General features: G+C 45.4%; 7 protein-coding genes across 12 annotated transcripts; 3 read left to right on the forward strand and 4 right to left on the reverse strand.

The window, feature by feature from the left end:
* Nucleotides 1-8,361: 8,361 nt before the first annotated feature.
* LOC108155561 (trimethylguanosine synthase) lies at nt 8,362-10,550 on the reverse strand. Its single transcript, XM_017286454.2, has one exon. The coding sequence runs from the start codon at nt 10,523-10,525 to the stop codon at nt 9,086-9,088; it is 1,440 nt and encodes a 479-aa protein (XP_017141943.1). The 5' UTR covers nt 10,526-10,550; the 3' UTR covers nt 8,362-9,085.
* LOC108155564 lies at nt 10,373-11,210 on the reverse strand. The gene is made up of 3 exons (XM_017286457.2): nt 10,936-11,210; nt 10,531-10,875; nt 10,373-10,465 (listed from the first exon to the last, which is right to left on the reverse strand). The coding sequence occupies exons 1-3, from the start codon at nt 11,127-11,129 to the stop codon at nt 10,423-10,425; spliced, it is 582 nt and encodes a 193-aa protein (XP_017141946.1). The 5' UTR covers nt 11,130-11,210; the 3' UTR covers nt 10,373-10,422.
* A 47-nt stretch (nt 11,211-11,257) lies between these two features.
* On the forward strand, nt 11,258-13,801 carry LOC108155560 (DNA-directed RNA polymerase II subunit Rpb4). 2 transcript variants are annotated; one of them, XM_017286452.2, is made up of 5 exons: nt 11,258-11,436; nt 11,562-12,396; nt 12,456-12,904; nt 12,963-13,229; nt 13,309-13,378. In XM_017286452.2, exons 1-4 carry the CDS (start codon nt 11,373-11,375, stop codon nt 13,199-13,201), a joined length of 1,587 nt encoding a protein of 528 aa, XP_017141941.1. In that variant the 5' UTR covers nt 11,258-11,372; the 3' UTR covers nt 13,202-13,229; nt 13,309-13,378. The 2 variants fall into 2 exon arrangements, with proteins under 2 accessions (XP_017141941.1, XP_017141942.1); XM_017286453.2 differs by lacking the exons at nt 11,562-12,396; nt 12,456-12,904; nt 12,963-13,229 and adding an exon at nt 13,552-13,801 and having other exon boundaries at nt 11,272-11,436; nt 13,309-13,489.
* A 40-nt stretch (nt 13,802-13,841) lies between these two features.
* LOC108155563 (protein AAR2 homolog) lies at nt 13,842-16,865 on the forward strand. Of its 2 annotated transcripts, none has more exons than XM_017286456.2 (2): nt 13,842-15,089; nt 15,155-16,865. In XM_017286456.2, exons 1-2 carry the CDS (start codon nt 13,927-13,929, stop codon nt 15,210-15,212), a joined length of 1,221 nt encoding a protein of 406 aa, XP_017141945.2. In that variant the 5' UTR covers nt 13,842-13,926; the 3' UTR covers nt 15,213-16,865. The 2 variants fall into 2 exon arrangements, with proteins under 2 accessions (XP_017141945.2, XP_033245034.1); XM_033389143.1 differs by having other exon boundaries at nt 15,160-16,865.
* A 320-nt stretch (nt 16,866-17,185) lies between these two features.
* On the reverse strand, nt 17,186-23,246 carry LOC108156604 (14-3-3 protein epsilon). 3 transcript variants are annotated; one of them, XM_033389145.1, is made up of 4 exons: nt 23,074-23,246; nt 18,882-19,351; nt 18,624-18,804; nt 17,186-18,553 (listed from the first exon to the last, which is right to left on the reverse strand). In XM_033389145.1, the coding sequence occupies exons 1-4, from the start codon at nt 23,135-23,137 to the stop codon at nt 18,486-18,488; spliced, it is 783 nt and encodes a 260-aa protein (XP_033245036.1). In that variant the 5' UTR covers nt 23,138-23,246; the 3' UTR covers nt 17,186-18,485. The 3 variants fall into 3 exon arrangements, with proteins under 3 accessions (XP_033245036.1, XP_017143635.1, XP_017143634.1); XM_017288146.2 differs by having other exon boundaries at nt 17,186-18,556; XM_017288145.2 differs by having other exon boundaries at nt 17,722-18,559; nt 23,074-23,245.
* Nucleotides 23,247-25,725: 2,479 nt separating this feature from the next.
* Nucleotides 25,726-26,672, forward strand: LOC108156606. 2 transcript variants are annotated; one of them, XM_017288148.2, is made up of 4 exons: nt 25,726-25,990; nt 26,048-26,185; nt 26,236-26,392; nt 26,449-26,672. In XM_017288148.2, the coding sequence occupies exons 1-4, from the start codon at nt 25,889-25,891 to the stop codon at nt 26,643-26,645; spliced, it is 594 nt and encodes a 197-aa protein (XP_017143637.1). In that variant the 5' UTR covers nt 25,726-25,888; the 3' UTR covers nt 26,646-26,672. The 2 variants fall into 2 exon arrangements, with proteins under 2 accessions (XP_017143637.1, XP_017143638.1); XM_017288149.2 differs by having other exon boundaries at nt 26,436-26,511.
* LOC108156605 (acylpyruvase FAHD1, mitochondrial) lies at nt 26,645-27,872 on the reverse strand. The gene is made up of 5 exons (XM_017288147.2): nt 27,734-27,872; nt 27,499-27,601; nt 27,333-27,429; nt 27,124-27,270; nt 26,645-27,068 (listed from the first exon to the last, which is right to left on the reverse strand). Coding segments are annotated over exons 1-5 (690 nt in total). The 5' UTR covers nt 27,735-27,872; the 3' UTR covers nt 26,645-26,726.
* Nucleotides 27,873-27,880: the final 8 nt, after the last annotated feature.

The following is a 27,880-nucleotide window of genomic DNA, read 5'->3' on the forward strand; positions in this document are numbered from 1 at the left end:
TCCACAGCAGCAGCGTCGCAACTGGCAGCAGCCGCAGCAGACGCCGACGCCGACGTTGACGCAGGCAGCGCAGCAAGTGATTCTTTCTCTCTGTGATTTTTCTGCTCATCCCGCCTTGGATTTGCCTCCTCTTACACCCTTCCGGCAGAGACGGAGGCCAAAGGCATAACAACATCGTCAACAGCAACGTCATTATCCTCAAGCGGAAACCTCATCATGATCATTGCCATACAGGGAGCAACCACCCGCACGGCAAAGAGGACATGGGGCGGGCGGGTAGTTACATAAAAACGAATCACCCACCAACCACCCGATCCACCCACCTATCAGAGCAACCATTCCCGTTCCCATTCCTGCGAGGGCGAGTGTATGAAAAGTTATTGAAATTATGATATAAATGGATAATTGGCTCACTCTCTCTCTCTCACTCTGTCTCTCTGTTGCGCTTGTTTTCTCCCTCTAAAAGGGGGCGGTTCCTACTGCAGCATGAAAAATAAATCTCAAACAATATGGCGTTTCAGGATTAATAAATATTTGTGATTAAGTGCGCCGAGATATTGCATGTGGCAGACATAATTAATGAAGCAATAAGCAAATTAAATTCCGCTACGATATGAGCGAAAATATATGAAAAGAAGTGGGAGATTTGCTTGCGGGATAAAGAAAGCTGGAAGTAAAGATTTTTCTAGGGTAGATTTTCTCTTATCCCCATAAATAAGCTCCCAGATACTCGCCTGCGAAGGCCCCCCCCATGATTTTCTTATAGACGGAGATTTCGAACTGGTTGAACAAATTATTCGAACCAAGGACTTCCGCCAGCTCTCGCAAAAATGTATCAGGGCCTTTTTCCCCCTGAACAAATTTAATAAAAAAAATACAGAATCGAATCCACTGAATAAATATATTTTTCGGACAAGCTGAAAAGGTTTTAGGTTATTTCCCTGCCTTTTACTTACTTGATATCCCAGAAATTAAAAGAGAAACAATTGAGATGCACAACTCCACTGCACAACATCCTAACCGGAAGAGCAAACTATTGCTGCCCACTGGCTAAACCCCAACTAAACCCTAATTAGCACCCACTCCCCTCAAAATGGGAAATTCCCCGCCGCTCGTCTTCAATTTACCGTTTGATAAACTACGCGGAATGCCAACGATCATTACCGGAGAGCACCGCCCGTCCCCCACCCGCCCAATTAGCGGGTCATCAAAGTAAATCAATGCAAGAGCACGGAACCGAAAGGAGACGAGACGAAAGTAAGCAAAAGAGAAGCCCCAAAAGAGGAATGAATCGTTGTGGGGAAGTGGAGAGGAAAGAGCATGCGTTGCCCCCTCAGACTACAAAAGAGAGACAAATTCAAAAATCAAAGTCAGGAATTTGCAGCCAAACGAGTGGAAGTGAGAGTGTGGTGTGGGCAGGATGGAAGCACTACCCAGCAGCCAGCAGGCAGACAGAGGATCCTTTCGGGTGCTGCTTCGGGCGTCACGTTTGTCGTTTCAATCATCATTAGTGCTAATGTACCCACAGGAATTGGGTAGCCACTTGGCATCGCAATGACGATGGCCGCACAGAGAGAGAGAGAGAGAGAGAGCGAGAGCAGCGGCAGCGAAAAGAGAGCAGAGGCAGGGCAGCGGCAGCGACAGAGAGATATAGTGGGAGGCGACGCTTTCGGAGACGAATGTCTGGCCTGTCTCTATTGTATAGTATATAGGATGTACATTGTACATACAAACAAGTATTTTTTATGTACACATTTTATTTTTTATTTATTTACCACAATTTTAATATTTTTGCATAACTTTTGCTGCCTGGCAAACGAGTTAACGGTAACAACCAAATCCCCTCCCAGCCGCTTACATTGTGATACATGTGTGGGTATGTGTGTGGGTTCTGCTCTCTTCTGCGCATGTGTTGGCAGAGAGGGAATGAGGCTGGAATCCTCTGCCAGCGTCGCTGTTGCCAGCAACAAGAGTATACAAAATGTAAAGGTACCGCTGTTCTCTCTGACTCTCTCATGCATCCGCTTATGCATAACTCCCGCAATAGAGACCGATCCCTGTGAGTGCCTCACCTTCTCGTTGGAATATACCTTGCCAGCGCCATTGTTGCTTTTTGTTGCTGTTGCGGCCTTTTGATAAACTTCGTCGTCATCGTCGTCGTTGCTCTGCAGAGGAGTTGGAGGATGGAGGCCGGTTGCCACAAGTCCTGCTCCTTATGCTGCTGTTGCTCCTTCTGTTCCCACTGCTCCCAGCATAATGATGATGATGTCCCTTCGTCCTGCCCCATAACCATAACCATAATATTTATTTATTTTTAAACACACATAAAATATAATAAATAAAAGCACAAACAAGAGCCGGGAGAAAACTTTTTTCATTATGAATTATTACGCTGAAAGTACAAGGAACGGGTAGAGAAGGGATCACGGAGAGGGGGGGGGGGGGGGGGCTGGGCAAAATGCCAAACGAAATTACCGTTGTTTGCCCGGTACGGTGCCATACCCAGGGCTGCATTTCGGGTTTCATTACAAGATGCGATGCAACAGGACTGGATTGCCTACTTATTGGAGATACACGAAGGATATGGTCACCCCAGAGAAAGCAGCTCTAAGAGAAGTGTATAAAATAGTTGAAGGAATGGGCATCTAACGTCCGAAGAGTCCTCAGATAGTAATAAGTCATATCAAGAACCAATCTTTTCTTATAGATGATCTTTTAGATCCCTGGGCATCTAATGTTAATCCTCAAGTCCAAAGCGTTCTCAGATAGTAATAGGTCAGCTCAAGCACCACACTCTTCTTATGAGGATGATCTTTTAAATCCCTTTTCACCTGAAAAATATATAGTAAATACAGTCTGTACATAAAGTATGATATTTTTGAGGTTTATAAATAGAGATCTTCCTGCTGGAAAGCTCTCTGTCTCCTCTCTGTTGGTGTTCTCCTTTCTCATTTAATGAAAATATTTTTATTATTATTGAGCCGGATGAGGTTGTTGCATGCCACAGGCACAGTCAGGCACACAGGAAAAGGCACAAAGTGCCTAAGTGGCGCCCCACCTCACGCTCCTCTTCTTTTGCCTTTTTTGTGTGTTCCATTCTCTGGCGCCCCCCATCCTGGCTCCTGGCAGAGCTTAATTTTATTAGCCTCCGGCCGCTTCCCGAACCCCCTCCAGGCAGGCATTCATTTGCCAGGCGGAGGAACATCATCATGAGGTTGAGCACACAGCCAAGACGACCCCTGTCCTCCCGTCTTTCTCTCTCTCTCTCTGCTCTGCCTGGCCAGTGGGCTCCCAACAAAATGGACTCAAAAATTCGAGAGGAGCAAAACATTTGCGGCATGTTTTTAATAATGTTGTTTATAATGTTGATTTTTGGCCATTTTATTTCCTCGTTTTTTCTCGCATTTTCCCCAGCTTCTTTTTTTCTTTTTGATGTATTTACGGAGAATTCCTTTTATGGGTCGAAATAAATGAAATGTTAATCTCTTTTTTTTATGGCCACGTAGCCGTGTTTCGTTGAACTTTTTGGTATACAGAAGATTTGAAACGGAAACAAACGGATACAGAAGATTTAGGGTTTCGTTCCGCTCTCGGCAAACCCCAAATCAAACCTCATCCGATCCAAAAACTAATTACAAAATCAAAACTTATAATGAGAGGCAAATTAGAAAATTTCTCGATTGGCCCACAAATACAATGGCCAACGGAAATCAGGTAAAAGGCCAGAGCCATTTTGGGTTTTAATTAAATCCTGTTGTTCCAGTGGCGGGCCCTAGAGAAGCGTCAGAGAGTACCACTGGCTGGCTCTTGAGTGCCGACCCGACTCTAGGCCCCCCCCCGCCCATCATATTCAAAATGAGTTTTTGGCTGCATTCGGTTTTTGGCTTTTCGGCCAAAATTCTCCACTTTACGCCGCGCTGGCGAGCCACTCGAACAAAATATTTTTGGCCCCCCGTTCTGACTGTTGTTTCCGCGGCAGACGAAAATTAATTTTAATTTTCAAAAATAATCCAAAAACCTAAACAGATTCTCTCTGAAGGTTGGACGCAATGGCTCGATGGTCCACGGCACGTCCTGTCATTGTTTTAATTGGAAATTTATTTGGTTATGTTCGCGGCACTAATAACTGCGTTTTTAATTGCATATTGCAGGGGAGCCGGAGAGCTGGAGAGCGGGGCTACCATGGGGGCAGCGCGAAAGGTTAGATTAGTTAGATTTTAATTAAAATTCTGCATTGGGAATGCAGATTTCAAGCATTTGCGGGATTATGAGTGCTCATTGCCCAAGTGCTGCGATTCCTTTCTTTATGAGCAGAATTTGGGGAGAACTTTCGTTATAGGATTAGTGGCATTTTGCGAATATTTCCACCATAATTCCTACAGAAATATTACCTCTTAAGCAATTCACTTTGATTTGTCTTTAAGGGAAGTCCTCCTGGGAAGTCTCCTATCCTGGCAGCTCCTTTTCCACCTTTTCCGGGTCGCGACTCCCACGTCCCGAGTAATCCAGTAATGTTTCGGTTGAGCGAAGTGATTTCTGGCCCTATTCCGACAAGCGAAAAGGGAAAGGACATGAAATTCACCCACAGACAAAGGAGACAGACCATTCCTTGCCGCCCCAAAACAAGGAATCAACGCCATGACAGGGGGCGTATGGAGCGGGTGTGGGTCACAAAAATCATCCCCTTCGCGAGGTCGTTCTTCTCTCCCTGTCTCTCTCTCTCTCTCTCTCGCTGGCTCTATCGCTGCCTCGCTCTCACTGTGTGTGTGTCTCTGTCTTGCTCTGCTCATAAAGCGTTGGAAATTATGGAAATTAATTGAAATTCCAAGGATGCTGCTGCTCTTTTGCCAAAAACCAACAAATTACCGTCATTATGCGTGTGCGGTGGCAGCCCACCCCCCCACACTAAATCTCTCTGTCTCTGTCTTTCTTCCTATACCTCTCTCTTTCGCTCCTTTGGCTGTTTGGGGTACCGCAGAGGTCGGTCCGTTTAGCCGACCTTTGCAAAGCTCAAATGGAGCGCCATGCCACGCTTTGACTTTGTCTAATTTTAGGCCCTGCGGTTGACCATCTCTCTCCCCCCCCCCCCCTCCCCCCCTTCTCTGTGTGTGTGTTCTATTCATTGGTATTTAATTAAGCTAATTAATTATCATGGCAATTACGAAATTTACAATAAAAATGAAACCATATTTTTTCTCGTAGTCGCTTTTGATTGACTTCCAGCGCACTTTACTTTACTTTACTTTCCACCCGCAACCCTTGGCGGGGTGGGATAAGCATATTTTCTGCTACCCCCTTCCTCCCCTGCCACCGCTCGCAGAGCAACAACAACCTCAGTACAACAAAAAAGAGTCATATTAAAAATCATTCGCTTGTGAAGATCAAAAGCATTCTTTTTCACCGAAATGCCATGAAGAATGATGTTGCCGCTGCCTGAAGAGGGGGAGGGGATTTGTGTGGCAGGGGAGTGGGACAGCAGAGCAGAGGGTTGGGCTGTAAGTTAGCTGTACTCTGCGGCTCTCTCTCTCTCTGAAATATTCAACCAAAAATGCATGGCACACACACACACACACGTGCACCTACAGGAGGCAGAGCCAAGGTGTGTCTGTGGAACAGGTGAGGCCAGCCCATAAGATATACCATCTATTCCTCATCAAACCCCGTTTCAGTTGAACCTTTAGGGAATGATAGATCTTCCAAGAGTAACGGAAGCCAACGATCGGGACTGCCTTACCTTTCGCTTCAATATAAACTGTTTGCCTACCTATACAAAGGGCGGGAGTGGGTGGTGTGTGGGAGTGAAACAGATAGCTGCTGCTCCGGGCTGTGTGTATATTTATTTATGGTTTTTTTTTCGCATTCAACCACAATATCAGCTCAGCCCTGAACATTCATATACATATAAATATTGTATCCCCCCCCACCCCACCCGAAGGGTGAGCCACCCTGCACGTGTGTTTGAGTGTGTGTGTGGACGTGCACATTTATTAAATATTATTGCTCTTATTTTGCGCTTTACTTGAGATTTTTTTATTGCCCCATCAATGGGCAAAGTGGGCGGAAAAACTGGTATCTCGCTTCCACTTTTCTGGTGCTCCTGCTGTTGCTGGTCCTTTACTGTTTTCTGTTTCCTGGTGGTGCTTGTCCCTGTTACGAGTCCTCGCTGTAACGCTGTGCCCTTGTACCGTTTATTAATTTTAATGGCTGCCACCAAATGAATAACGGTTAATCAATAAGTTAAATGTGTCGCCATTTTGTTGGAATTAAGCAGGAGGACAGTAGGAATGTGGATACATTGGGGGGGGGGGGGGGAACTTTCTCTGTGAAGGGAGGTCTCTCTGCATGAACACACCTGTTTTTGGGTAGCTATAAGAATTTTTCCCTGTTTTCCCTGACTTTTATTCCATTAAAATGTTTAAGGAAAGTTTCTTTCCCTACGTGTGTCTTCAGTTTCCATAAAAACTATTGTTCGAGACTGCTTAAAGAAGGGAGTACTTTGCAGCTACCCAGAAATACCTATACATACCATATAGCTATCCCAATCCCATGTTAAAAGCTAAACTTTAAACCAAAAGCGGATAATAAAATCCATCATAAATCATTGGACAATTATTGGAAATTCTGCCGTCACTCTGCCCCACCCATCATCACCCATCCCCCTTACCCAGCAACCTGCACCTGCACCCGGAGCTGAACAATCGCATTTTCCACAGTGTTCCCATGGACTTTACGGCGTAATCGCATTTCGGCATTGTCGCTACTTGTGGCACAAATAAACCACCCCGCCGCTTAGCGACTCTCCGCCTCCCCGTCCCCGTCCTCGTCCTCTCTCATCAAGTGGCACAAATTACAGATCAAACATGCAGCTACACCAGGGGGACACCAGGGAGGGGGAGGATGAGGTTTGAGGAGGGTTGGGCTGCTCCGTTGTTTTGGGTGACCATTTGTCAGGAAGGTTGACAACATTACGCTGCAAATGAAATAGCGTAATAAAAGGGTGACTTAATTTGTTTTTTTTTTTGTTGTTTGTCCGCACTCTGGATCGAGATGAGCTGCGAACACGTGTTTGTCTTCCAATAAAATATATATTTCTATATATTTAAAGAGCTTGGCCGTTTTATAGGCCGCCAGTCGAGGATATTGAAATTTTTGGCATTGTCAACCCCCGCCGACGACAGTTAGAACGACAATTACGCGTATCTAATAATAGAGAAGGCGATCCGAAGTCGAAAACCGGAGACCAGAAACCAGACCTGTAACCGGGCCAGACCGGGCCGAGCCGGGGAGCGCTTAGATTTAAGTGGCTGATAATCCTTGGGCTGACGCGTGACAGGCTATTTGCTGGTATTTTATTAACAATTTGCACAATAAAAAGGTTGTCGTTTAATCGCAAGGCATTTAACTTCCCCTTATTAAAAGGATAAGTTGACCCTTTGAGAGATAATCCTTAAATAGTGCAGGACTATAGAGTTAATAAAACAATCCTAGACTCAAGCTTCCAATAGATAGTATCTCTCGCTGAAGGAACTGTCTTCAGCTATCCCCAAATAATACTCTGCTGGCAGTTGTAAAACAAATCACCCAAGAAACATCTTTATAGCCATACTTCGTCCAGCTCTTCCTCAATTTGGCCACAAATCAGCGCTGAAAAGTATGCTCTGAATTTCGCTCAAGTCTCCGCAACGCACACTAATAAGTTAATCAAACTAATTGCAGCAGTTTAGTGGAGCAGCAGCCACTTGCCACAAGCCAAGCCCCGAAAAACGGGGGAAAATATTCCAGCTATAAATTCCGCAAATGCCCCACCCCCCAACCGTCCCCCAGGCAGGGGCCCTAAGTATGTTGTTAGCCAGGAAAAGGGTTGTGCTATGTTGTGTTTGTTGTGTGCCACCCGTTCGTTGTGGCTCTCTGTGTCTGCGCTGGAATTCAGGAGAAACGAAGCTGCTGTGACAGGAACATGTTAATTGCCACCGCTCTGCGTTGCCAGGTTAAGGATTCGGCTTTGGGCTCTGGTTGGGTCCCAGGCTCCGTTCCGTTCCGTTCCGTCTCCGGCTTAGACTTGTTTTACAAAGTTCTTAAAAATTGATGCACGTTTTGTTTCGTTTTGCTTTTTAATTAAAAGTCCAAAAGGGAAATGGAAAGGGTCGTAGAGTGTGGGGGGCCAGGGGGTAGATGGGGTGCGTTATGGTTATGACCATTGGTCAGTTGAGCTTTTGTTAAGCTCTCTAAATTGGCTAAAGAGCTTGGGACTCTTTTGACATTGGCGGTGACTTGGCAACAATCCGAGTGCGGATGGATCCAGGATGTGGGGCAGTGGAATGGGAATGGGCAGGGTTTGGAAGGAAGGACAAATCGTGTGCATTGTGTGTTACATAGGATGCGACTTTATTCATTAGTCCAGTTTTATCCTCTGCCTGTGGTAGAGACAGAGGCGCAAACTTACGACAAAACACACAAAGGTACAAATGTGGGAGAAACAAAAAACAAAAAAAATACGAGTTTCTGTGCTTCTGGTGCTTGGATTGCAAGACTTTGGTACATCTAGATGCTAGACTTTTTAGTGTAATGCATTTCTTATTCGAATATAGACATTAATCCACACGAACTAACAATTAAACTCTTTTAAATGATACTTTTGTAGGCAAGTATTCATTTCAGATTGGTGAGAAATTATGAATGAGACTGGTTACCTTTTAAAACCAACCAATAACCGTCTGGATTATGGTTTCAGTATTCAAGGAATATGTATTAATTACTTAAAGACTACTTAAAGTTCAAATAACTGAAAATATTCACTTCTCACTGAATAAGGACTGAGTTCTTTGGCAACTACTATAATAATTTGTGCCTCAGTAACAAACAACACGAAATACCTTCATCTTAAAGTACTATCATCTCTAAAGATGAAGTAAATCAACAGTTTACTCTGTTTTCTTCCCTTCTTCCCATCCTTCTAAGATTTGATCATACTTAATCCTAATCTACATGCTTCGTCGGTGGATTCTCTCCTCCTTCTGCAGCAACCGTCTGAGTTTTGGTGTTCCTTCTCCTACAGCACCCTTCTAATATTTGATCATACTTAATCCTAGTCTACACCTTTCTCTGATGTATTCACTTCTCCTTCTGCGGCATCCGGCTGAGTTTTGATCAATCCACTTCCAAAGTAGGCTGTCAGAGCCACCAGACGCGTGTCCAGATAGTTGTGCTCCACCTCGCACTGCTGTCCTGCGCCGCTGAGGGCAATCACCTGGCTCATGCTGGCATTGCGGGGCAGAAAGAAACTGACGTTGTCGGCGAGGCGACGGCCCAGCTGCATCAGATGGCTGGCGCCCACAGGCAGCATACTCTCTTCGATGTCAAAGGTTGCCAGTTTCTGGTAGCTTGGACCGCCCCAGGGCGGACTGAAGAACACCACGTCCGGACGGAGCCTGGTGCTGGCCGCGAACTGCAGGAAGTCCGCGTGAATGAACTCGATCTTATCAGCCACACCGTAGATGGCAGCATTGTGCTTGGCCATCGCCAGCTTCTCTGCATCGATGTCCACGGCAATGACCCGGCCGCAGGTGAGGGCGAACTGGATGGCATTGCCGCCGCAGCCACAGAAGGCGTCGAGGATTACGTCGCAGGCTACACGACGGGCTGTCTGCTTGGCAATCTTCTCCGGTGTCACCGAAAACCAGCTCTCGCGGTCCAAGCGAATGCCCATGTCGAAGCGGGAGAACAGGGAGAAGCGCTTCAGCCAGTACTTGAACATGTTTCTTTTATTCTCCTTTATGAAGTCTGGTATCTGATCCACACTTGGGTTGGGTTTTTTCTTCTTTAGCTTTTTCTTTTTGATGAAACCACTCTGCACGCCGTGCAGGGGTTCTGGTTCCTCCTCGCTGGTCATGTTGTCCGAGTCGCCGTTACTACTGAAATACTGCTCAACCACAGACTCTGCTTTTGGCTTGCGCCGTATGGAGTGGCTGGCCTGGGCGCCAAAGGCTACTGGGAGGCCGAGAAGTCTGCGCTGCTCCTCCTCTTCAATATCTTCGGGGTCGTCGTTGGCCGTCAAGTAGGGTTCTTTCGCATCGATCTTTTTCTTCCGCTTATACCTCGGCTGGTTTCCGCGTACGTCTAGCTGCTCCAGCTCTTGCTCAATCTCCTCAAGATCCTCTGTACTGATGGAACCAAAAGATTTCAACAGCTCGTGCTGATAGTTCTCAAAGGCGCAGCTGAATATGTGCCAAAAGCGAGCACCCAGGTCTTTGGCATGCTCCTCCCAGAGCGCCTGCCAGTGTACTCTCTCCGCCTCGTCACGGACGTCGACGATCTCCTTGAATTCGGGAAACCTCTTGTTCCACTTCTCCTCCAGCAGCTGGTGGCCCTCGCGCTGCCAGAAATCCAGCCAACTCTCCTCCTGTATGCTGGTCCAGTTGCTGCTCAGATCGAAAGGCGGGCCACCCGTGTGTCTAGCCTCAAAGAGCTGTGTGAATATGTAGAATTGTGGATTGGTGTGCGATGATGTCAGGCAGTGTGTATTCATCTCACTGGCTGTCGTGGAGACTCAGTTGTTTGATCTGCAGTCTGCGGTCTATGAGCTCCTCGAAACTTTCGACGGGCTGTGCGAACCACACGTCGATAGCCGGTATGTGAGTCTTATGCAGCTCTTCCAGATAATTCTTGCGGGCAGCCTCGTCGTCGCCCATAGCCTGCAACAAGCTTAACACACCGCCTGTCGTCAGTGTGGGACTGTTGGGGAACTGTACACAGCACAGCACCACCTCGCCTCGCACAATGCAATAGCAGCCACTGCTCAGGTTCTGTTCGCTGGCCTTGGCGATGTCCAGGCCCAGCAGCAGCACGGACAGAATGCCTTCGGGCAATGAACACTCCCTGAAATTGTGAAATTAAGAAGTCTCAACTGATTCACGGCTAAAGAGTGCAATATCTTACTCTGGCAAACTCTTTACACGCACGTTTTCGAGCCTGTATTTCTCCGACACCACGGTGAGTCGTCCTATAACTGCGCACTTGCCGTAGTGGAGCTTCAGGTAGTTGGGTTCCAGCGCCAATTCCTCAACCAACAGGGTTTCAAAAAAGTCAATATATGGCGGCGACGATCTACCTTCTTTGCGTTCTTGGCTCATTACTTTTGCCAAAACTCTTCCTGAAGAAAATAAAATGAGCGCGATTTGTATTTTATTAAATGTGTGGGCGAGTCAGTGTTGTGCAGGAACAAAGTGCAGTGTTGCCATATCAATAGAGAGCGATGAATGGCTGTGACAGTTGTTATCGTTCTACGCCCATCACTAAGTGTTTTTCGAGCAAAAACAGCGGCATTTCTCAAATTTTCATTAAAGTACAACTTTTCTATTAAATAATATCAGAAAATGTCGTTTATGAACCCCGTGGACATGGTGGATGAGGATGCCGCCGACCTGCAGTTCCCCAAAGGTAATACGCACAACTACAACTAACCGCATTCCCAAATTACAAGTGAAACTAGCACCAGGTCTAAATGCTAGTACTAGGGTGGGCGCCCCTCACACATGTTTACCCAATTGAATGACCTTTTTTAGACAAACTTATAGCCGATCAGGTCCAGCGTTCGACGGTGAAGTTTCAACGTGCCCGCCCAGATGACCAGACCAAGTGCACCACAGTCTTCTACCAGGCAAATGCTCTGCACAGGCAGCTGGATCAACTGGAGGAAAGGGCGCGCGATCAGAGTAGCAACAGTAGTGTCCCTCCTGCCGACGCCGGTGGCCCCAGCTGTGCCACGTGCCGCTGCCACCTTAGCGAGCCTTACATCAAATGCTCCGAGTGCCTCGACACGTTGCTGTGCCTGCAGTGCTTTTCCCGAGGCCGCGAGATAGCCACGCATCGCAACTGCCACGCCTACATCATAGTACGCGGCGACATCCGCGTGTTTGCGAACGAGCCCGACTGGACAGCACAGGACGAGCGTGTCCTGCTGCAAACGCTGCGTACGCAGGGCTATGGAAACTGGGAGGCGGTCTCGCATGCTCTGGACCAGCGGCACAGCACGGCAGAGATTCGTCGTCACTACCACGACTGCTACTTTGGGGGGATCTTTGAGCGTCTGCTGGGACTGCAGCACTCGCGGCAGAGCTACCTGCCAGAGCGGATGCCGTATGTGTTCAAGATGCGCAGCCTAAACCCGCCACGTCACGATGACATCGCCTCCATGCAGTTCAAGCTTAGTGCAGGCTATCGCTGTGCGCGCGGCGACTTTGATACGCCCTACGACACGTCCGCCGAGAGCCTTCTCTCCATTATGGTGGCGCAGGAGAGTTTCAGCAACGAGGATCAGCATGAAGAAAGCAGCGCAGAAAGAGAGCTGACCGAGGTGCTGCAATTGGGACTGTGGCGTGCATACAACAATCGCTTGAGGTAAGTAAATCCTACCTGTTCAACCATGATCTGATAATAATGCTGCCCCCATCTCCCAGAGAACGGAGGCGTCGGTACAATATCATGCGTCAACACGGTCTCATCATGCCCAATCGCACTGTCAGCTGGATCTCCAAATATGTGCACGCGTTCAGTAGCGATGCCAGCTGCATGCGTTTCCTGGGCTTCATGCAGCTGTGCGAACCCATGCATTTCGATATGCTGGTGGAGTCGCTGTGGTACTTTCGCGAACTGCACAACCGTCTGTACAAACTGTACGATCTGCGCCAGCAGGGTGTCCGCACATTGTCCGGTGGCGCACGGTACGCGCGCCTCCTCAGCCAGCGCCAGGAGTCGCAGCGAGAGTACGCCAGACAAAGGCAGATCAATGCCCTCGACTTGCAGCAAATTGTGCAGAACTGCAGGAACGCTGAACAGTTGGCCGCGGGGCTCGGATCCAAGATCTATCAGAATACGCGCAGGAAGGCCAGTCCAATGGAGGTTGGAGGTAACTAACGGACATATTAGGGTGTTATTACGATATATAATTCTTTTTTACCCTTCAGATCTTCCTGGCTACTCGAAGTTGGACGATGACGAGCGCAAGCTTTGCAGTGTGGTCCGTCTGGTGCCACAGTCATATCTGGACTTCAAGAATCAACTCATCTCGGAGCATGCGAAGCTTGGGCATCTACGTCTGGCTGATGCGCGGCGTCTGATCAAAATCGACGTGAACAAGACGCGTCAGATCTATGACTTCCTGCTAGCACATGGCCACATCAGCAGGCCCCCGTCCTACGGCTAGCCCTTAGTTCTTCCCCAATGTTTCACTTGTAAATTGGCCAAAAAACAATGCATCTCTTCTCTGCCATTCAATGTCCTAACGAACTCCATTGTATTTGCTATTTTCAGAGTTTGAGAATGCCGAAACGCTGCTAATATCGGAGGTGCATATGCTGCTCGACCATCGTAAGCGACAAAACGAATCTGCCGACGAGGAGCAGGAGTTCTCCGAGGTGTTTATGAAAACCTATGCCTACACGGACAGTTTTCGCAAGTTCAAGAACAAGGAGACCATCATGTCCGTTCGCAGGTAGACTATTAAAAAATCCAACAAGTGTTTTTATTATATTATATCCTATTGTATATTCCCAGCTTGCTAATGCAAAAGAAACTGCACAAATTCGAGCTGGCTGCCTTGGGTAATCTTTGCCCGGAGGCGCCCGAGGAGGCCAAGGCATTGATACCGTCGCTGGAGGGTCGTTTCGAGGATGAGGAGCTACGCCAAATACTGGACGATATCGGCACTAAACGCAGCTTGCAATACTAATCCGTACTACAATTAACAATAGAATAATTATTCATAAAAATGTTCTCAAAAATAAAATCCTACCGCCATAAAAAACATTGCCCAAATCCCACCACTAGCTGCAGCTATCGATAACAGCAATCGAAATCTGTTTCTCTTTTGGTTATTATTTTCTTTCAAACGTTTTCAATTGAAACAAACCACACAGCGCAGATTCCAGAATGAACAAAGACAACTCCAGCATGAACATGGATCCCCAGCTGGCCCTGCGCCTGCTGGCGGATGGCGCAGTCCTGGTCATAGCCGGCGTACCAGTGGGCACAGAGTTTGGCATTGATTTGTGCGCCTACACGATTGGACCGGAATTCAGAGGCGTGAAGATGATACCGCCTGGCGTCCACTATGTGTGGTGTGCCTCCCAGGGACTCTATGGAGATGCGGCACCGCGTGTCGGATTTGTACACTTCTTTCATCCCAACGAGATTCTTGTGCGCGAGTGGGACAACGACCTGGAGGAGCTTCGACCGCGACAGATTGCCGAGCCAGAGGTGGAGCGGGAACGTATACGAAAGAACCTGGCCCAGCTGGAGAAGATGCTGGCTGCCTACGACTACCGCCATGTCTGCGCGTGGAAGGATCTCACAGGCAGCGTGACAGAGCCGTGCGTGGATCGTTGCCGCCCAACATTGGGCACCATACGCACCAACGTTGAGCTCCAGTCCTGCCCAGATGCCGACAGGCCACGAGGGGAACCAGGTGCCGCATCCAGTAGCGGCAGCAAGCGCAATGCTGCCGTCAGGCTGCTCCTGGACGAGAGCGAACTCCTGCCCAACCTCAAGCCCGTGGAGGGAACAGCACCGCGCTTCAGTACGTTACCGCTACGCGTCCCACACGATTCCCTGCCAGCGGATGTGTCGCGTCACGCCATGGACTGCATTGCAGCTGTGGATGACCTGATCGACAGATTCGGTTCTTCCGATGCCCTGATCGAGGAGCTGCAGCTGGCCTACGCGTTCTTTCTGGTCGGCTACTCGGTGGAGTCGCTGGCCCACTGGCGCAAGCTGCTTGGCCTCCTGGCCCACTCGGAAGCGGCGGTGTCGAAGCACAAACTAACCTACATGAAGTACAGCGAGGTTCTGGCACACCAGCTGCCCTACCTTCCGGAGGAACTGATGGTGCCCAGCCCCCACAACAGCGTCTTTAAGGATGTGCGAGAGCTTCTGGTGAATCTGCACGAGGGCGGTCTGAGCGTCAGTGCGGAGCGTCTGAAGAAGCGGCTTGAGAATAAGCTGGGTTGGTATTTTGAGGGACTGCTCGACGAAGACCCCGAGGACCAACCAGTGATCATAGAACTCCCTGAAGCCCAGGAATCTCCCATTGGCATGTAAACGTCTTAATTAAGCCTATATTTGCAATATACGGACTGAAATTTGATCGATTTGGTTTTAGCGCAGCGAGTGCTGGGTTCGCAGATAATTCCACAGATCCCGGGCCGTGCGGATGCTGACCATGAACTGGCACAGCTTCGTCTCAATCAGGCAGAGTATGATGAACTTGGCGCGCTTGTCCTTGAGCAGTGACTGCAACAGAGTTTCAGCACGCGAGGAATAGGCTTCAAATTGGGGCTTCCTCAAGCAACACTCACCTCCTCGTTGTTCTCGGGACCTTGGTCCACCACAGACCACAAATCCTCCGACTCCAGATAGGCCCGCACCGTCATCGACCAGGCCTTATAGTTGTCCAAACCTTTGAGCTTCTCGATTTGCAGTTGCAGTGCCATCTCCGAGACTCGAGCAACGTTTCACAACTAAATCGCTGGCCTGGCCTGGCCGGGCTTGGGCTCTCTCTACCCGTGTCTTTTTCCCATTTTCTGTATAGATTTTCAAATATAGATATCTAAGCATTTGTATTTCCATTGTGCGCCGCAGTGCATGCAAAACAATGGCCACTAGACCCACATTTGTTGTTGCTTCCGGGCCAATGAAAGTGCTGGCCAAATGACATTGAGCTTAAGTGGACACTTGTGATTTGACGCAGAGGCGTTGCGTCGTCATCGTAGTCGTTATTTTCTGATTTTTCCGTTGTCCCACAGTTAGCTGGATAAAATTCAACCATTCATAGCAAATTTTTCTACGCTGCACAGTGGGAAAAAATTAACAATCAACCAGGAAAACCGTTCTCTTTCAGTTGCGCTGATTTATTAAATGTTTTTTATTTTAATGTTTGTTTGCTACACCTTTTTGTAAAAACCAATTTATGTTATATTAAATAGTTTAGGAGCTAAGAATTTTTAGATTGGTAATTCCACCCACTGTGCGCTGCCGCCATCTTATCAGCACGGTGCTGACAGTCTGAGGTGGCGCCAAAGGTGTACAAGAGTTCAGTGCGTCATGACGTCACACAGATATGCCTAGGTCGAGCACAACAGTTCGATTTAGCGTGACGTCACACAAATCTTTCACCTCAAACAATATGTGGCGGCATGCAGTCGAATCTGTTGGTCGATAGTGCAATGTGGAATGCAGTTTTTCCGTACAGTTTACGGAAAATAAAAAGCAGTCGCCGATTTTGTTAACCTTCAGCAGTGCCCAACGGAAGCAATCAAAATCATATATTTGAAAACTTTCGGGGCTGATAGAACCAAGTATCTGTTCATCATATCTCTCTCGCCTTGATTGGACACCGCACCCTACTTCCGCTCCCCCTCCACCACGCCAGCAGATATCCAAAATTCAATTAATAATAAATTGTGATGCCCAGTGGTTGTTTTTTTTTAATGATTTTTATTTGAAATGAATACGAATGTCAGTTTAGCTGCTGGTTGTTTCTGTTGTTGTTGCTGTTCCGTTCAAGAATTTTAGCTGTAGTTGTTCTTGTTGCTGCCTGGTTTATGCTTAATTAAGTTTTTGCACAGGATTTTCTCTTTAGCGACTGCGAAATATTTGCTGTGTAGTCTACTTCCCGCTCGCTCCCAGACTTTCTGCGCGCCTCATTTATCATAAAATGAACTGTGAAAAAGCTCGTGCGAAAACATTTCCTCTAGCTTTTGTTGGTATTGGTATTGCCATTTGTTAAGCACGCAAAAACAACCTACAGATAATGCTGTTTTTTTTTGTTCTTTTCGTTTTTTGGCTAAATAAAATGATATTTCATCTGTTTCGTCTTTTCTGTTTAAATGCAGACATTGTGTCGCCTGAGGGGAGCAGGAGTGGAGTGGAATGGGGTGGTGGGTAGGTGTATGGTGAGGGGGGCTGTTTGGGACTCTTTGAAAAATTCGAAATCTCTACAAATTACATAAGTGGTAGGGCATAGAAAATATACAAGTATATATGTATGTATACAATATATATATGTACCGTTGTGTTTTTTTGTTTGTATCATTTTTTTCTTGTATTTAGCAACTACAAATACAAATACTTTTCTATATTTATTAAATATTTTTTCATTGTGGCGCAAGGAAAGAGATGAGAAAACTTTTGGTTGCGATTGCAATGGAAAAACACAGGAAGCAAAAAGGCAAATAACGGAAAACAACTAAAGTACCGTTCGATAAGTGGTGTTGTAATAGAGCACACAAAAAGAGAAAACAAACGGCTCGGTATGCGAGTGTGTTGTGTCTGTGTGTACGGTTGTGTTTTGGTGAGGTGAGTGTGTGTGTGTCTGTGCGAGTGTCAGTGTTGAACAATACACTTACATACATACAAATTTAAGCTTAAGAATTCGTTTTATGAATTTCGCTTAACTAACATTCCCTTTTCTCGTTTAATATAGTTTTTAGCATTATTTCGCATTCTTTTCTATCCTTATTCCGTTTGTTTTGACTCTCTCATTTTAATCTTCTTTATTATTTGTTTTAAATTTAAATTAATTGCTGTATTTTTCCTTACATTTTCGACTTTTTTTATGTTTTACTTTTACTTTTGCGCTTATTAAATGGTTTTTTATACTTTCTTCTTTTTCGTTTTATTATTGGCTTAAAATTAAAGTTGTATTTTAAGTGTTGCTGTTTATCTGTGTTTTTTTTTTTTTAAACTTCTTTTGATGTGGTTTTGCTGCTGAATTAGTTTTTTAAAATTAATGCATGCCAACTCGTGAATTAGTTTTTTTTTCGAAATGAATGCGCGCATGCCACTACACGCGTTGAAAATTGCCTTCTTTTCTGATTGTTTGCTTCTCAACTCCGATCTTTTCTTGCTGCTTTCGTTTTCGTTTTTGTTTCGTGTGTGTTTTCGTGTGGTTTAAATGAAGTTTATTTGTTTGTTTTTTGCTTCTCATAATTAAATATAATATTTATTTAAATATAATATAATGCCTTGTTTCTCGAATGCAAAATGTTAAATTTAGTAGAGCTGTTTCTTGCTGATGTTGCTGCTGCTGTTGGGAGAGGATGCCAGATGCCAGCGCGCTTGCCTTCACTGAGGAGTGGGGGTACGTTTCATTGCAAACTACCACGCCCACTACTACCAGGTTGCCGCCCCAAATGTGTTTCTTGTTTGTGCTTGTCCGTGTTGTGGCGCTGCTTCTGGTTAGGTTTAGTGTTCTTTGTAGTATCGATTATCGATCGGTTTTTTCTCGATTGTCGATTATCGATGCTCCAAAGGATCGGCTGCTGATCTTTTGTAGTGCTGTTTCTGGTACCTCTTTTGTGGTTCGTTCTGGTTGTTGTTGTTCTGTTGTCGTGTTGTTGTGGTTTGATGTATGCATATATATTATATGGTATTATATTTACTTTAGAAGGTATATTATGTGTTTTAAATGGAAGGGCGGGGGTTTACTTAAATTACGACACATCCTGATCCTCAACATCCTGAATTTGCTCCTTCGGCTCGCCATCACCTGCGTTGGGGTCTACTTCTTAGCATAATAATTAAAATCGTCAATTAAAAGATTCAAGAGGGTGGGTTGCTATGGTGCTTACCTTCTGCCTGCATATCGGACGTCCATAATGTGAGGTTGTCGCGCAGCAGCTGCATGATGAGTGTCGAGTCTTTGTAGCTCTCTTCGCTCAGTGTATCCAACTCGGCAATGGCATCGTCGAAAGCGGCTTTCGCCAAGCGGCATGCACGATCCGGCGAGTTGAGAATCTCATAGTAGAACACCTGGAGTGGAGGAATAGCAAGAAAATCCAAAAGTGAACAATGAGAATTTCAGTACAGAGCTCTAGGCCAAATCTCACCGAGAAGTTCAATGCCAAGCCCAAGCGAATGGGGTGTGTTGGGGGCAGATCGTTCATGGCAATGTCGCTAGCTGCCTTGTAGGCAATCAGCGAGTTCTCTGCCGCATCCTTGCGGTCCGAGCCGGTGGCGAACTCGGCCAAATAGCGATGGTAGTCACCCTTCATCTTATAGTAGAATACTTTGCTTTCGCCGGATGTGGCGCATGGAATGAGATGTTTCTCGAGCACATTCAGTATGTCCGAACAGATGTCGCGCAGCTCCTTCTCCACCTGGCCGCGGTAGGTTTTGATCATCTCCAGCTTCTCCTCGGCCCCCTTGTTCTCCTCCTTCTGCTCGATCGAGGTGATGATACGCCATGAAGCACGTCGGGCTCCGATCACATTCTTGTATGCGACGGACAGCAAGTTACGCTCCTCGACAGTCAGCTCGACGTCCATGGAAGCGACCTTCTTCATGGCCTCGACCATTTCTAACGGAAGGAAGAAAGCGAGCTGTTAATATTGATTGGTATGCAGTGAAAGGAGTTGAAAAATGTCTAGGAAGTATTCCTGTGTAGCTATTCTACTCCCCCACCCCTCTCCCTCTGTCTGGCTTTGTCTTATCACGGCCGACACGCCCAATCCAAATATAATGCTATATAAGTCATCGAGATATAGGTGTTTATGCATAACTCGGACTGTTTTGGCCGATTCTGTCATTCCACAAGCCAACCAGAACCAGGCATTGTGATAACAGTTTCCTGCTGGCTCCTCTCCTCTTCCTGCACCACCACCTCCACCTTCATCATCATCATCATCCTATAACCGTGTCATGAATCACGTGCCTGGAACTCCGGGAAAGACAGTTGCAAGCTGTGTGTTGATAACAAAACAAAATCAGAGCTACAAAATTGTAATTTTACTGTTTTTGTTGCTTTTGTCGCCGTTTTCTCGCTTGCATTTTAACGATGTGTGTGAGCTCCTCGTGTCTGCTCCCTCGCTCCCGCTACCAGTCGTCGGCTGCTGACGTATTTCGCCCCACATATACACGCACACACGGGCAGCGCGCACTCCCAAAGTCACAGAATGGGCAGACAGGCACGCACGCACACAAACGCTCAGCGGGACATTTTGCTGTTGTTGTGTGGCACGTAGATGTGAAAATTGGATATAAAGTTGGCATGGTTGCATGATTCATGCGTCCCGTCTGTAGTGGCTGGCGCTGGCGTTTCAGTTGAACTTCAAAAACGGTTGTTGGCATTGGCACATCGTACATCGTACATTGTACATGTGTATATATGTGTGTACATTGCACTTTACAACACTGACACCGCCAAGGCTGTCACGGGCAGAACGTGCAAATTGAACTTGAAAACGGAGGAAGGGCAGCATACATTCAGAGATGGGTGGGAGATGGATAGGATAGGCAAGGGGGCATATCATATCCATCCATCTTGCTGTAGCACATGTTGCTCAGTCAGGCAGCAACATCTACTACGAATTAGGAGACATGCGCGAGGGAGAATATAGCGTAGCGTATAAAGCGAAAATCAATAAAGGCGGCCCAAAAATATGAAATGACAAATCAAATGCAGCCGAAAAAAGAACGGGAGGAAGAGCTAACCACATAAATCCAACCGCCACCCACAATCAACCCACACACACCTATACATACAATCCACCCACACCAAAAACGGCAGGCGTCACGCGAAATACAATGAAAGATTAAGGCAAAGAGGGACCAAAAGGAAGGCAAGTTTTGAATAAAAGAGAGGAAGGAAGGAGCTGGTTGGCTCCCTCCATATCTCACTCTCCCTCCCACCCTTATCAACGGCCTGTGGGTGTGTCTATTTGTGACATAAGGGCGCAGCAGCAGCAGCAGCCGTAGCCGCGTCAGCGGCAGTTGAAAAAACATGCGCACATACCGTTACAGCAAAGAATCGTGTAATTAGACAAAGGAAAAACTAACAGCAGACCGAGACATCATTGGGCTGCTGGCCGACCATTTGACCAGCAGTTAAATGGTGCACACAACAAAAAGCAGACAAACAAAACACAACTTTCCCCCTATTCCACCCCACCCAGGCCCCAGTTCTCTTTACAACTATGACCGCTCATCTATCAACTTTATGTATGCTCTTTTTCGCATATCGACGACATTGACGAGAGAACATCAACTGAAAAAGCAGTGCGCGACCTCGAAAAAAATGTAGATGGAACAAGACGAGAGGCAAGGGGCGGGAGCAGCAGCACCTGAGAAAGCACACTTAAAGGCTGACGTTAATGTGTATATGGAAAGGGTGGGGGAGGGGAAGGTAGGGTAGAACGGGCAAGTTCAGATTGGGGGCGCAGACATTGCCGGCTGGTGGCGGCATTAGCCTGTGCCTGTGCTCTCGCTTCGCCTGTATTGGTGTTCCAGCATGAGACCCCAGCCAAAACTGTCCGAGTGCGACAAGGCCAACCCCAAGTGCTCCATGAATACACACAGGCACTGACACATACAGTCGCAGCTCTCATATACTCTGACTTGGAGCGTACGCAGGCGAAAATAAGAAGACAAACATGTGATACAGACACAAAAACATCTATGCATGCGGATGTGTGTGTGTGTGTGCGCAGTGGCTGCTAATAGTTGATTGACTTCTTTGCGGCAACAGCCACACGGCAGCAACAACTACGATAAAGAGACGCCGCCCGTTAATGTTGTCAGTTTTGCAGGCAATTATCAGGAGAATTGCCATTGTCTTTGCTGCAATTATTACTGCTAATGTACTTGGCCAAAACGGCTGAGAACATTGTTTGCCAACTTTTGCCAGGCACTGTGCAGCGTCGCCGACACCACTCCGACACTCTAGTTATCTCGTTTTAACGCATGCAGCAGCATTCGGGAATTGCTAAGCGCGCGCTTTTTCGCAATCTCCAAATACGCTTCCCCCGCCACCAGCGCTTGTTCTATTCAGCTACTCTCTTTGCATTTTGAGCAGCGTTTTAATTAATTGGAGTATTTTTAATTAAATAAGCAGCCACAATGAAAGCCCCCGCCGAACACTCATACCCCACACACACACGCACACACATGCGCGTGAGCATGAGTAATGCAAAAGCAACAGAATTTTTTTTTCTTCAGCACTATCAGGCAGAGTTGCCACTTTGCTGGACTAATATTTCAGCGTCGAAGCCAAAAACGAAATATAATAAACTATCCCCGCATCTAATTTGCATAAATAAAGAAAGGGAGAAAAATGGGAGACGGAAAAGCAGTAGCCGGCGACAACTCTGCGTCGCACGGACCACAATCGATTCATTCATCGATTTTTCGCAGATGACGACGATGACGCCGCCGCCGCTGCTGCTGCGCATGAAAAGCACATTTATACGAATAATGAGGGATGGGGAGATGGTGGGGGAAAAAAGACAGACCCACTCCTTCCCCCAAAATGCTTTTCCACCATTGATTTTGGGCGTGGAGAGCGGCCGTCCGACATTTAAATATAATTAATAAATGTGTACGACGCTGCGTTTCCTTCCAGAAAGATTCGCCTTGACAACAACAACGACCGACAGACTACTACTACTACAAACAGCCCTTAGCAACGCGCCGCTCCGCGCAGCCCTCACTCGCAACACTAAATACACAAAATTTCGACTCGAAATGGAAGAAGAGGCCCCCCTCTCCCGATAACCTGGGAATACCCAACTATACTATTTGGCCCACCTTACTGTAAATTATAATACGCAATTTAATCTTTCTCTTTTCGCAAAAAGCCAGCGAGAAAACCACGCGAAATTTTGCCGGTAAAAATCAGGTTTTACCTTTTTTCTCCATTTCGTCTCGTCTTTCTCGTAGCCATTCTTACAGCGCTGCGCTCTTCTTCTTGGCGTTTCTCTCTTGATTCGGTCTTTCGTTTTCGCAGAAATACTACTCATCGGCTGCGAGCAGCGGCGGCGCTGCGACGCGACGCTATGTCGTTTCAGCGGCTGCACCTACACAAATGTCTTTGCCAAATTGAAAATTTCCAATTTTTCCATTGTCTGCGACTATAGCTAACAATTCTGCGCTGATTTTGCGAGGGACAGTTTTGGACAAGACGCGGACAATCGCCCCGATTTTTCAGCGACCACGCGACGACGCAACGGAACGGACCCCTCCCCAACGTTGGCGCACCGCGGACGAGAAAATTTTTTCTTTCTTCTTTTTTTTTCATCTACTCACCATCGTACCGCTCGGCCTGCTCAGCCAATTTTGCCTTGTAGACATTGTTCTCGCGTTCAGTCATGATGTTTAATCCTTTTTAGTTAAATTAATCCACAGAAAAAATTTAAATGCTCCCGGTACGTGCGGCGTCGAATTAATTTACTTGGTACCCAGTGTGACCGATTTATCAATGATTTATCAATTTATCAAATTTACCGTCTGACGCTCAGAAATATACCAAAACATACCGTCTAATTTTAAAAATATACCGTAAATATACTGACTAATTCAAGTTCTATTTTACATATTCCTCGTTTTTGATATTCAGTGGAATATTACTATCTAAAAAGAACATTTAGCACTGCCCACATAATTTTACCCGATTAAGGAATCAATTTTCTACTTGACTGGCTTGTTTTAAATACTTGATTTGTTTTCTTGCTACGGCAATTGCTGTTTATGCTCTTCAACTACAATATACCGTCTCGTATGATGAAAAACCGAACTTATCCCACTTATGCCCCCTCTATTTAAATAGTTCAGCTACTTGAGGTAAATGGCGAAAACTATTAACGATTGTAAATTCTTCTTGTAGATCCATCCTATCCTTCCCTTTAACTTGCAAAAAACCCCACAAACTCCACCTGAACTGCGCTAAAATGATTAAATTTTCATTATTTTCGGTGGAAAATGTAAATACCCCCTTGGCTTATAATAGGTTAATCGTTCTCCATCAAGGATTGGAAACCATATTGCTTAATTTTAATGTTCCGTCTAATATTATAAGCTATACAGAACATTTAGCCATGCCCACATAATTTAATCCGATTAATAAATTAATGTTCTACTTAACTGTTTTATTATTAATACTTGCTTTTATTGCATTTTGCGTAAAAAGAGGTTTTAGCGAATTAAGTCAAACAAAAAACAAGTAGCGAGATAGGTCAATCAAAACAAACGAAAAAGGAAATTGCTCAATTTTGATATTCCATTGAATAATGCTGACTAACTAAATCTTTCAGCAATGCCCACATAGTTTTATCCCATTGATGAATAAATTTTCTACAAGATTGGATAGTTTTTAATCCTTGCTTTTATTGTATTTATTGTAAAAAAAGGTTTAAACGAAAAAGTTCAACAAAAAAACAGTCGCTATGTTGCGTGTAAGCCGTAGTATAAGCCTTTGTATACCCTATTTTGTTAATTTTATATGAAGGTATAAATATTGATATGAAGATAAAACGTAACTAAAAAAGACGTTTTCTCAAATTGACATTTTTTAGACATATTCATGTATATGATGAGTGATGAGTATATGATCTCGATCCTGATACCTATTCTTGGTCTCTGGAAGAAGACAATAAGCTTTAAAATATCGTTGAAATATTGAAAATAATATTAAATAATATTGAATAATATTAAAATATATTGAAAATAAATTGTTTATGCCTGGGATGACAAACATATTCACAATTATATAACATCCATTTCCCCCAGGGTATGTGTGCATGGAATGGGACTCATTGTTGTCAACCGGTTATGACGACAAATTCTTTGTTATTCTTTCTTCAGTCGAATATTCCCAGCTATATAGATCTTTCAGTTTTGCCCAGATAATTTTGTATGATTGCCGAAACAATTTTAATCAGGATTAACTACTTTTAAGTACTTGCATGTTTTTTGTTTTGACAAAAACACGATTTCAACAAAAATGTTCAATAGTCGCAGGTTGAACGTCAATGTTGCTGGTATTTGCAGACTCATTTCTTGTCAACCATAGTGGGGTCATTTGTATACCCTATTTCGTGAATATTATATAAAGATACTGTTTTCCAACCTGCTTTCAAACGTAATTAGTAAAGACCTTATCTTAGATTGCATTTTTTTTGTCTATTCATGCATTTGATTAGGTGTTTGTAAATAAATCCTGATCCCAGTACCAGTTCTTGGTACGATGAGCCGCAAAATATCGTTTAAAACAGAGACTATCTAGTTTCTGCATTAATTAGAGCCTGGAATGACACACATTTCCGCCATTCTATATTTCACCCAGGGTATGTGCACATGGAATTAGCAACATGTTTGTAATTGGAATGGTACTCATGCTGTCTACCGGTTATAACCGATTCATACCCGATTCAAATAAATACCGAAATATACAGTCTTATTTTCAACATATTCCTCCAATATATTTCCAATACATTCCTCGAATTTGATATTCCGTCGAATATTACTAGCTATTCAACAAAATAATATTGCCAATGTCCTCACGGAACTTATCGGCGGTCTATTTTGAAAATAGCAAAATTAGAGCCGAGTGTGTGATTGTTATTTAAAAAAAAAGCAAATGGAAAAATTTTAAAATTCTATTTCTAAACTGCACTAATGTTGTCGAAAATGGTGTTGTTTGCTGGGAAAATATTACTGTTTGTAAATTATCTTATTAAATTATTATTTGTAAATTATTTTATCTTAAGGGTATCAGAATGTGGCTCTTTCCTTGCCATGTTGGGACATTGCTGCTCTTTTTTCGTTAAATACTGCTGGCGCCTTTTCCGCCCGTACAAAATGGATATTTCCAACGGTTAAACGTAAGTAATGAGACCTATTTGTGTGATAAGCGATTACCGATTTACCGGATGCTATCGGTAGTGCTATCGTGCAACACCAATTTATTTTGAATGGAAAATTAAAAATTTCGTTTACTGGCTGGCACAACGTTATTACTTTTTATGCAACATTAACTTTTAAATTAAAATGAAACCGTTTGGATATAGTCCAATATAAGTTCAAATAAAATGTTCATTTGATTGACAAATTTTGAGTGGCAATAATGTACCTGGGATATGTGCTTCTATTCATTTTGCCAGTTTTGTGCTCCACTGCAAGCACATTTAATTACACGAGCTGTGACAAGGCAAAACAGCCTAAATTTGTGAGACTCCACATTTAGGATTTTATTGTGGTTTTTAAAAGTCGTATTCTCCTTTAGATGAGCTCCTGCTGCGATGTCCAGCGAGACGACAAAGCCATAAAGACCTGTCGCAAGTACTTGCTGACCAGAAACTCCACAACGACGAATAATGGCGAGACCCGGAATCTCAAATCGGATAAAGTGGCACTGCATGCGGTGGGTAAACCTCGAATGGTAGCCAGAACACTTAAGAAAATAATTTTCAGTGCATAGCAGAGTGTGCCTTCCAGGCGAATGGATATTTACTAACGAATGGATCCGTCAATGTGGCAGCCTTGCAGAAAAGCTACCAGCAGCGCTATAAGAACGATGCGACCATGTCCCAACTGATGGTAAGAAGCCTGAATAGCTGCGTGGACTATGGTAAGTGTGGATCACAAATCTGTGCCAATTTAATACTTTTAAGCCAATTGAAATAGCGCAAAAGCGCACCCAGCAGTACCAATGGATGCACACAAAGGATGAATGCGACTATCATCCTGCCACCTTGCTCGCCTGCATTTTGGAACAGGTGTACGCGAATTGTCCCGCCACAAAATGGAAGAACACCGACGAGTGTGCAGCGATGCGGAAATATTTGCTTGCCTGCGATGATGTCAAAAGTGGCAGGAAGTAATATTCAAGAATAAATTATGCATAACATAAAGCATTTACAGAGCATACAAATATTTGTTCTATGTGGTCAGTCGTCTGCCATTTATTCGCCACACACTTGGAACTTCATCCTGGCAAACTCGGCCATGCCACATTCGATCTCATCGCCAGCCTTGAATGCATCCGAGCCATTTGGCGTGCCCGTCAGTATCAGATCGTTGGGCTCCAAGGTCATATACTTGGACACATACGAAATGATGTCGGGCACTTTAAAGATCAGATCCGCGGTGCAGCCCTGTTGCTTCACTTGTCCATTGACCTTAAGCCACAGGGGCAGCGTGTGGGGATCGTCCACGTCATCGAAGGGTATGAATCTCGAGACGGGAGTTGAGGTGTCAAATCCTTTGCCCAATGTCCAGGGATGGCCAGCAGCTCGAGCGGCCGCCTAAAGCAAAAGTAACATTACTCGCTGATACGGAAGTAGAGTATTGAATCCTTACCAGGTTGCACTGGGCGGTTAGATCCAACGCCAGGCAATATCCCGAAACATACTTCATGGCATTCTCCTTGGAGACATTCTTGCACCGTGCTCCAATCACCACGCCCAGCTCTACTTCATAAGCCACTTTGGAGAACACTTTGGGTAGCTACGGAAAGCAAAGTTCAAACATTAGTTGAAGACCGTTCATTTGGCTCGGTGATAGCCTACGATTATGGGATGGCCCTGGCGTAGATAAGACGATGTGGGCTTTAGGAAAATCAGCGGCTCCTTCGGCACAGGCACATTTCTGGCTTTCACAACGTCCCTGCATGGACGTTACAAGTTGAAGATTACCTAAATTTAGAGCACACCATAGAGCAATGTATAGATTTACATGTAATTGAGCGCCACTCCCACGATCTTCTTGCCATCGCGGATAAAGTTGGCTGTATCTTGATTACAGACAGCCATTAGAAAACGAGCCGATAAACGAACCACTGGAAAAAGTTTGAATTTGTTTTAGTTAAAATTTGAGTCTGTAAAACTTTGATAGGAATATCATAAGACTGTGACGTCTGCGGTCGAATGAATGTGAGTGAATGAGGCGGTCCAGCTGTGCCGGCACTAACTTGCGTCAATTTTTATTAATTTAGAGTGAAGGTTATCTGGAGAGTCGCCCCCCTAAAAGTTTATCAATTAAGTAACGACAACAAAATTGAGAGCGATCAACAACATGCAACAGCTGGTGTCCAGGGTTGTCGCTATTTAAGCGGGAG

This window comes from Drosophila miranda, chromosome 2 (assembly GCF_003369915.1).
Source record: "Drosophila miranda strain MSH22 chromosome 2, D.miranda_PacBio2.1, whole genome shotgun sequence".
In the NCBI taxonomy this organism is placed as follows: domain Eukaryota; kingdom Metazoa; phylum Arthropoda; class Insecta; order Diptera; family Drosophilidae; genus Drosophila; species Drosophila miranda.

Coding starts and splice junctions, on each gene's coding strand:
- LOC108155561 (XM_017286454.2), bottom strand. CDS start 10,525: ATGAATACACACTGCCTGACATCATCGCACACCAATCCACAATTCTAC.
- LOC108155564 (XM_017286457.2), bottom strand. CDS start 11,129: ATGAGCCAAGAACGCAAAGAAGGTAGATCGTCGCCGCCATATATTGAC. Junction 10,876..10,935: donor CGTGTAAAGAGTTTGCCAGA/GTAAGATATTGC, acceptor TCACAATTTCAG/GGAGTGTTCATTGCCCGAAG. Junction 10,466..10,530: donor CTGAGTCTCCACGACAGCCA/GTGAGATGAATA, acceptor ATATTCACACAG/CTCTTTGAGGCTAGACACAC.
- LOC108155560 (XM_017286452.2), top strand. CDS start 11,373: ATGTCGTTTATGAACCCCGTGGACATGGTGGATGAGGATGCCGCCGAC. Junction 11,437..11,561: donor CGACCTGCAGTTCCCCAAAG/GTAATACGCACA, acceptor GACCTTTTTTAG/ACAAACTTATAGCCGATCAG. Junction 12,397..12,455: donor GCATACAACAATCGCTTGAG/GTAAGTAAATCC, acceptor CCCATCTCCCAG/AGAACGGAGGCGTCGGTACA.
- LOC108155563 (XM_017286456.2), top strand. CDS start 13,927: ATGAACAAAGACAACTCCAGCATGAACATGGATCCCCAGCTGGCCCTG. Junction 15,090..15,154: donor CAGGAATCTCCCATTGGCAT/GTAAACGTCTTA, acceptor ATTTGGTTTTAG/CGCAGCGAGTGCTGGGTTCG.
- LOC108156604 (XM_017288145.2), bottom strand. CDS start 23,137: ATGACTGAACGCGAGAACAATGTCTACAAGGCAAAATTGGCTGAGCAG. Junction 19,352..23,073: donor GCAGGCCGAGCGGTACGATG/GTGAGTAGATGA, acceptor TCCTTCCGTTAG/AAATGGTCGAGGCCATGAAG. Junction 18,560..18,623: donor GTCCGATATGCAGGCAGAAG/GTAAGCACCATA, acceptor TATTATGCTAAG/AAGTAGACCCCAACGCAGGT.
- LOC108156606 (XM_017288148.2), top strand. CDS start 25,889: ATGTACCTGGGATATGTGCTTCTATTCATTTTGCCAGTTTTGTGCTCC. Junction 25,991..26,047: donor AGGCAAAACAGCCTAAATTT/GTGAGACTCCAC, acceptor ATTCTCCTTTAG/ATGAGCTCCTGCTGCGATGT. Junction 26,186..26,235: donor ATAAAGTGGCACTGCATGCG/GTGGGTAAACCT, acceptor AATAATTTTCAG/TGCATAGCAGAGTGTGCCTT.
- LOC108156605 (XM_017288147.2), bottom strand. Junction 27,430..27,498: donor GGAGTGGCGCTCAATTACAT/GTAAATCTATAC, acceptor ACGTCCATGCAG/GGACGTTGTGAAAGCCAGAA. Junction 27,271..27,332: donor GCCAGGGCCATCCCATAATC/GTAGGCTATCAC, acceptor TGCTTTCCGTAG/CTACCCAAAGTGTTCTCCAA.